General features: G+C 33.1%; 2 protein-coding genes across 2 annotated transcripts; one reads left to right on the top strand and one right to left on the bottom strand.

The window, feature by feature from the left end:
* Positions 1–7: 7 nt before the first annotated feature.
* On the top strand, positions 8–986 carry LOC135794297 (mitochondrial import inner membrane translocase subunit Tim29). Its single transcript, XM_065305521.1, has one exon. The coding sequence runs from the start codon at positions 234–236 to the stop codon at positions 831–833; it is 600 nt and encodes a 199-aa protein (XP_065161593.1). The 5' UTR covers positions 8–233; the 3' UTR covers positions 834–986.
* Positions 987–2,199: 1,213 nt separating this feature from the next.
* Positions 2,200–4,325, bottom strand: Vps45 (vacuolar protein sorting 45). Its single transcript, XM_065305517.1, has one exon. The coding sequence runs from the start codon at positions 4,044–4,046 to the stop codon at positions 2,364–2,366; it is 1,683 nt and encodes a 560-aa protein (XP_065161589.1). The 5' UTR covers positions 4,047–4,325; the 3' UTR covers positions 2,200–2,363.
* Positions 4,326–7,671: the final 3,346 nt, after the last annotated feature.

The raw sequence follows: 7,671 nt of genomic DNA, 5'->3' as shown, positions 1-7,671 counted from the left end.
TCAGTTATATAATAAAAAACCAAAAATGTTTTAAACCAAATTTTGTAGACTTGCTATTATATTCCTCTTTCTACTTTTATGATTATAGTTTTGGTAATTGTCTATAATTTAAATTTAAAAGTTTGGTACACAATTACTTCAAAAAGTTTAGAAACATCATGTGCCATCATAACCTATTTGGCTTATTAAATCAATCAAAAAGCTCAAATAATCTAACACAACATTAAATAAAAATGTTTAAACTAAGAAAGAGTGTTAGTTTATTTACTAGAATTAAACAGCGTCGTGACTTAATAGTGGACGGTACGAAAACAAAATTCGAGGCGTTGGAAAAGCGTGTCGCTGGCACATTCGCAGAAAAATGGTTACGATTTTGGATGAATCTTGCACGGGATTATCGAGATGTTTCCCTGGATTTAGTCAAAGAGATACGTGCGAAGCCGTCGAAGGCGATAATAATTGGCACGTCTGGCTGGCTGGCAACGGCATTTGCCCTACACAACCCCAATGCAACGCATTTTCGAGACACCTTCCTCCAAGCTGCTAATGACTCTTCAGTTGTGCACCACACTTTGGTGAAGCCTGATGTGTTAGAACATTTGAAATTTGTTGAATCCTGTTATAATTGTAATTTAATTAGACACACAAGTTTTGGACTGTTTTCCATTGTGTGGGTAGATCAAAGTTCCAAAGAGTGCAAGGCATTTGCCACACAGTGTAATTACTTAAAATTGGGATACACAGATATTCCTAGTAGAATTATTGATATTGGATTCTTAGATACATGGTGGGTTTTAGTAAAGAAAATGAAAGATTTTGACATTAATTATTAATGTAGATATGTATATTATTAATTAAATTTATTGTTACATATGCAATCAATGTTTTCTAATTTAGAAATATAGTAAACATAAATTATGTTCAATGTAAAGGATTATATGTCTAAATAGAAATTATAAACAGAGTAAATAAATCATTGGTATGTATTTGAAATGCATAATTTACTCATAGACATACTAGTTCAAAATTAGTACACCAACTTGAAAATCCACTGAAGGTTTAAGTGGACTTTTCAGTTTACATAATGGAATAGAACATTGACATTGTTCTAATTTATTCGACGCCATATACAATATGAGTTTATATGTAATATACAATGTTGCAACAGTTGTGAAAGTCGTGCTATTCGCAATGTTTCTACGCATGCGATGACAATTGCGATTACGGGGTTATTTTTGAAAACGAAGAGGAGGATGGGTACACGATTGGCTATTCTGGTGCATACTTTGTTTAAATTTGATGCCATTTTTTTATATCCGTTGCACATGTTCTTATATCCTTCAATATTGTTGATAAGAATAAACCACGTTTTCAGCAAATTCATTTTATTTTAATTTGTGACCGTATCAGACGTGCTGCACTTCTCCTAAAATGGTAAAAATAAGACTTTATATGACTTTTAATATCCCGTTTATTATATTTAAGTCAACGCTTATTTTGCATATTTTGCATATTTTCAGTCCGGTAAGCGGTGCATACATATGGTAGAAAGCAATGCAGGTAAATGCATTACTTGCTTTCAAGGAAATAAAGAGGAAGATGAACCATCGCGCCAAGAACGTCGCAGGGAGCGAATGGAGGCCAGAAGACGTCACATAGAAAAGCACGAAAGGAACACGAATACAAAACCAACTGTTCCATTACATGTCTATGAAGCCTTAGTCAAGCAGTACAACGACACCCTTAAAGAGACCAAACTACTAGAAAGGATAGCAGGCTCCTTAATAGAAGAAGCATGTAAACTACAGAAATGAATTTTATTTTAGTTAGATACCAACATTGGTGGTATCTAAAGGCTAGAGCTCTTGCCTACTAATGCCTAAACAAAATATATTTGCCTATAGACTTAAGTTTTCCAATCACATTACTGTTGAATCGTTCAGACTGCAGTTTTAATTAATGACGAATGTAACGCTGATATTTATAATCAATATTTATAGATGTGACTATAAAATAAAGACAACATTTTAGATAATTTCCTACTACACTGAACCTGAATCATCTGTAAAAATATATTAGCAATTTATTTCGGGTGGTTAAACTTTGTATCTTGGTGGGTAACTTAAAAGGACTGAATATTTTCATACGTTTTGACGATACAATGAGAATTTTGAATCAAGGTAAAAATACTGCAACCGGTTTATAATAAATAAGCGTTTAATTCATATGACTACATGTATGAAGGAATAAAAGTCATGTTACATAACATTATTTTATCGTAAATATTCGCGAAAATAGAATTCGCATTAAAATGCACAGAGAATCCCATGGAATGTGTGATATCGGTTATGGAGCAACAATATTTACTGATAATGCGCTTTTTGTTGAACAGCCAGGTCAACTTCCTCCAGAAAACTCCTCGAATTGTGAACCGTAGTTCCACCTAAAATAATCTGCGTACCCGGGAAGTTCTTATTAAACGAATGCACAGTCAAGCTCTCTTCATACGTGACACCACCGATAATAAAAACGATCAACTTCTGCGGCTTGCCGTTCGTCTGATAATACTGCGTCGCAAATGGAAATTGTGAATCTTTCAGTCGGCCCTTTACGATATTATCCAATATCTCATGCAGCACTGGTTTATGTTGTGTGTAAATATTCTCCACACCATTCAATCCCTTGAAGAATCGCTTGGTAATTTTAACTGCATTCTCGACATTCATTTGTTCAGATGGCTTGAGATGTGACTGACTAAATTCTACCACATTGTTGATGTTTTTGATGTAAATATCAGCGATTCCTTTTCGCTTCAGCATTGTTTGTAGACTGCGAACTTCATTATTACTCTGGTGTCTATAACGTAGAGCGTACAATGTAACTAACTTCGCAATGTCCGATTCGCGAACAACCGACGATGGATGGTTGATTAATTTTTTTATACTTTGGAGATGTGCGGAGTGGTCATATTGTGAAACAATTTCTTGTTCGATTTCGGAAACTTCCAAAAGTGAATAGTTTTTCACACATGACGATAATTCACCTACAACTGTGACGTGTTTGGAGACATTTCCGGAGAGTTTCTTGAACTGTGGATAAGCTTCAACGAAATTCTTCATGTCAGCTATGCTTTCAATTTTCTGATGCGTTTTCACTTTATTCTGGAACTGATCCATGAGATCTTTGATATTCTGACCGATTTCACCGTAGTTTAAAAATACGTTTTTGGCATAAAACGCGTCCTGCTCTGCCGAGAGAACTACCTCTGCTAAGTCTTTGGAAATTCCTGGCACATGAGACAAGTTGACTCTATTGTTATGGATAGTCAATAATTCATGAACCATTGCTTGGTATGTCCACTGATTTAGCAGTGGAGTAATTGGATCATCTCTTCTATCCAAAATTAGAAGCATTGTTGAGGAGTTTTGTCCAAATGAAAAGAGTGTGGTTTCTTTATCAATTGTTTCTTTGACTCTATGTGCTAAATCGCGAGCCGGTCGGGAGTTTTCCTGATATCTAATAACTGGACATATTTTTAAGGATAACAAGATGGATATTAATCCTTGTACACATCTAGGTAAAGCCACAGACTGCCAATTGGCATATGAACTTGGAATTCCCAGTGAGAATAAATGTGGATTCACAGCTAAGTAATCAATATAGAATTCTTGTACCTCCTTGACCACTTCTTGTTCATCATTCTCAGCTAAGATTTTCACATCAGCTTTAGCCAATGTGTTGCTAAAATAGATATAGTAGGCACCATACTTGGGATTCCTTAGTTCCTGGCATAATAATTCAATATTTTGCGTTGTTGGCCGGATGAAGACTAGACACTTTAAATACCTTAAACCCATATTGCTGCTTTGGTTCCTCGCGTCCAGGCGTTCCAGTAGAAACACTTCTTTCTGTTGTATATCAGATTGGCCAAAGACCATACTGATTATGCTGGTGGTATCTTTGTCCATCAAGAGCAACTTCATCCCAGGTTCACTCTCTTCAGTCATTTTATTGATATATGCCTTCACTGCCTCTATTACGTTCATCTTGAATTGCCAGTAAAAGATGTTTATAAATTATTCACTATTCGCATCAACTATCCACTGCTGATAAATAAACAAATCAGCTGAAGGGCTTGACAGATCTTCAGTAACATAACCTTGAACTGTGACAGATTTTGAGTTGTGATTTCTGCGACATTTGAGTAGTTAATTAAATCATAAACGGTTTGGAATAGATATTTGTAGTTAGTTTAATAAAACTTCACCAAATATGTTATTAGAACTATGTGAGATGTCATTTGTTAAAGTTGATAAACAATAAATATAATTAACCTTAATTACAGGTGGATTGGTTTCAGTGGCAATTTTATGGGGGGCAACAAATCCTTTAATTAAAACGGGGACAACAGATATAGTGCGTGTAAAAAGTGATTCCAAAGTAAAACAATTTCTTTTAGAACTTAAATATCTAATAACAAATTATAAGGTATGTCAAATGAGTTGCATACGTTAAAAGTTGCCAAATGCATTCATTCATCTTTTGCAGTATATCATTCCAATGGGACTAAACCAACTTGGTTCGGTGGTATATTTCTTTGTATTGCAAAGGGTAGATATTTCTTTGGCTGTTCCAGTTACAAACTCATTGACATTTGTATTTACTGCTTTAATGGGTTGGTTTTTAAATGAAAGGATGCCAAATAAAGGTATGCAAGTAAAAATTATTTAAAATTTAAAAACTAATTCAAGTAATTGCAGATGTGTTGCTTGGGGTATGTTTGATTATAATGGGAACATCATTCTTATGTTATGATAAATTGGCACAAGAAATATCGGGAAAATGAAATTCACAAAATTATTTTTGTAACTAGAGTAAGTTTGTAAATAGAGTAAGAGCCCGTGACGATCACGGTACCCAACATAGCAAAGAACTATACCCAATTATGAAACCTGGATGGTGGTTCTTGTGGCAGTTAACAGCCAACAAAGATGTACCAATTATGATGTCAAATTCGTTATTTTAGCAAATTTCATTTTTGCATATTTTATTCGTAACGTTAATATAACATAATATTACATTTCTTAGTCGCCAGACAGTTTGGGGGTTCTATCATCCGGCCAGACGCATTGAATGTGTATAATAGTTGCACTAAAATTACATAAAATCTGTTATGCTGTTAAAAGATCAATAAACTAATTTTCTTAATTTGAGTTTTTTATCGCCATATTATAGATTAAAGGATTCTTAACATGATTCTTATTTTTCAATCGTCCTAAACGATTAAAAAATGCATTAAAATGTACTATTAATAATAAAAAAAAATTAACGTTCTTGCAGTTTCTCAGCCTCCAATTGTCCATCAAGAGACTCTTTCCAAGATGGTTCATATTTGTATGGGATAGCGTTAGACTGAAGATCTAAAGGTCCCTGGTTCAATCCCTGGTTTCGGCACGTTGCTTTTGAGAAAGATTTATCGTAATACTGGAAAATTTCGTTATTATTGTGGTCTACAAAATAACACCCAATGTCTCCCGAACTATATGACTTTTTTATAGTTTCTCACCGCAATGTTAGAATAAGAGGGTTTTCCTACACGATGCATATATTTGCAACCGCCTAGCACATCTGAAAATGCTTAAAAGTGTTTTTTAGAAAGTAGCATTTTTCATAAAGTATGTGTATATGGTGTAGAAAACATCCTGTATCTCGTGAACTAATTGACGTTTTTAAAGTTTGTCACCACCATATTAAAGCTCGAGAGTTCCCCTACGTGATGCATACTTTGTCAATCTTCTAGCCCTTTTAGAAGTGCCTCAAAACTCTCTTTAAAACTTGACATTTTTCAAAGAAATTTAAAGCATAGTCCGCAAAACACCCTGTATCTCGCGAATTAATTAAATTTTTTAAAGTTTGTCACGGCAATTTTAAAGTTCAAAAGTATCCCTACACAATACATTCCTTTTCAATCTTTTAACCCTTCCGGAAGTGCTCTAAAATGCCTTTTAAAAATTGGCATTTTTCAGAAAAATTGAAAACATGGTGTGGAAAACACTCTGTATCTTGAGAACTATTTGACTTTTTTTAAGTTTTTTACTGCCATCTGGAAGTTCGAGAGTCTCTACGCGATCCATATTTTTCTAATCCCCTAGCCTCTCCAGAAGTGCTCTAGAAAGCACTTAAAAATAGCCATTTTTGTCCCAAAAATTTCATATTTTGGTCAATTAACAGGGTCGAACTTTTTTGTTAAAAATTTTTTCGGTCAAAGAACAGGTTCAAATTTTTTTCATACTTTCTTTTATAGAACAAAGTCAAATTTTTTTGGTCGAATAACAAGGTTGAACCGAACTTTTTTCTTTAAATTTTCCCGTCGAAACATTAAAAAGTTGGAATTTTGAATTTCTGAATGATAAAACAGTAGTTTTCTTACTTATTTAATAAAAGTCATTAATTATGAAAAAATTGGCGGAGGTACCTGACATTTAAAAAAGTTGTTTAATTACATATTGAGAACTACCTCATTGTGTTGAGGGGCTCTTAATGATTAACAATTTAAACAACTTTTCACCTAATAGCAGTAAGGAATTTTCCAGCAAATCTTATTAAGTAATGTGCACTCCCATCGAGACTTAAGAATCAAATATCTCAGGAACTAAAAGAGATAAACAAAAACCAAAAACACCTCGATGTTCAGCATCAAATCCTAGATAAGATAACATTTAAAAAATTTGAAATATAACATGTGCCTAAAAAAATTTTCGCTGCGATTTTCTCGGAAAATAATAAAGATAGAAAAGGACTTTCTTCATTTTGTTCATGCCGTGATAAGGATCTACAAAATGGCAGATTTAGTTTTTCTATTTTCCAAAGTTGACCAAAGACCTCTCAAAAACATCAAGAGGTTACACTTGACTCTTTTTGGACTCAAAAAATTTTCTTTAAGCTAGAAGAAAACGGAAAACGCTAATCGATGCAGTTTTCCAAGGGGATGAAAGATATCAAGTCAGTTTTCCGATAACATTAATATTTCGGAAAATGAGTGGTCAATTTAAAACCGATCAAATAAAATTACCTCCCCAATTCTCTCCACACTTTCCAAAATGATGAAAAACAATGCCAGAAATCCATTAATCCAGGTTTGGTTGCGCTATCTTAATTAGTTTATAAGTTACTGACCATTTTTAATTATTACATAAGTGTTGATAACTGTATATTTTAACATGTTATATAATGTAAAATTTAATTCTACATACGAATATGAAACCCGTTTTTCTCTATCTCTAATGGTTTTCAAGATAAGTGCGAAAAACTGGTTTATTCGTTCTCTCTATCATATCCTAAGCACAAAATAAAAATAGGAAATTACAACTTTTTATTACCAAATATAAAAGAACATGTGATTCTACATACTTTATTTTAATAAAATTTTGTTCTAAAATAACGCTTTTTGATAATAATAACCCTAATTAAGTCTGGTTTTGTCGCTGTTCAAATTACATATTTGTTTTATTAAAATTGTAAATAGGGCTTAAACGGTAAATGCTAGCCAAAAAAGTTACTAAAATAATCAATATAGAATTAAACGATCTATCCGAATCCGAAAACAGAATTTAAAAATTCCAATTTTTAATTTCGGACATAAAAAAGCGAAATCTTTTGCCTTTTTTATAA

This window comes from Atheta coriaria, unplaced genomic scaffold (assembly GCF_025399875.1).
Source record: "Atheta coriaria isolate IRGN ID8LTWV9N9 unplaced genomic scaffold, Caltech_Dcor_3.1 hic_scaffold_6_pilon, whole genome shotgun sequence".
NCBI lineage: Eukaryota > Metazoa > Arthropoda > Insecta > Coleoptera > Staphylinidae > Dalotia > Dalotia coriaria.
Note: the sequence above shows the minus strand (reverse complement) of the source record. Positions and strands in the feature narration are given on the sequence as shown.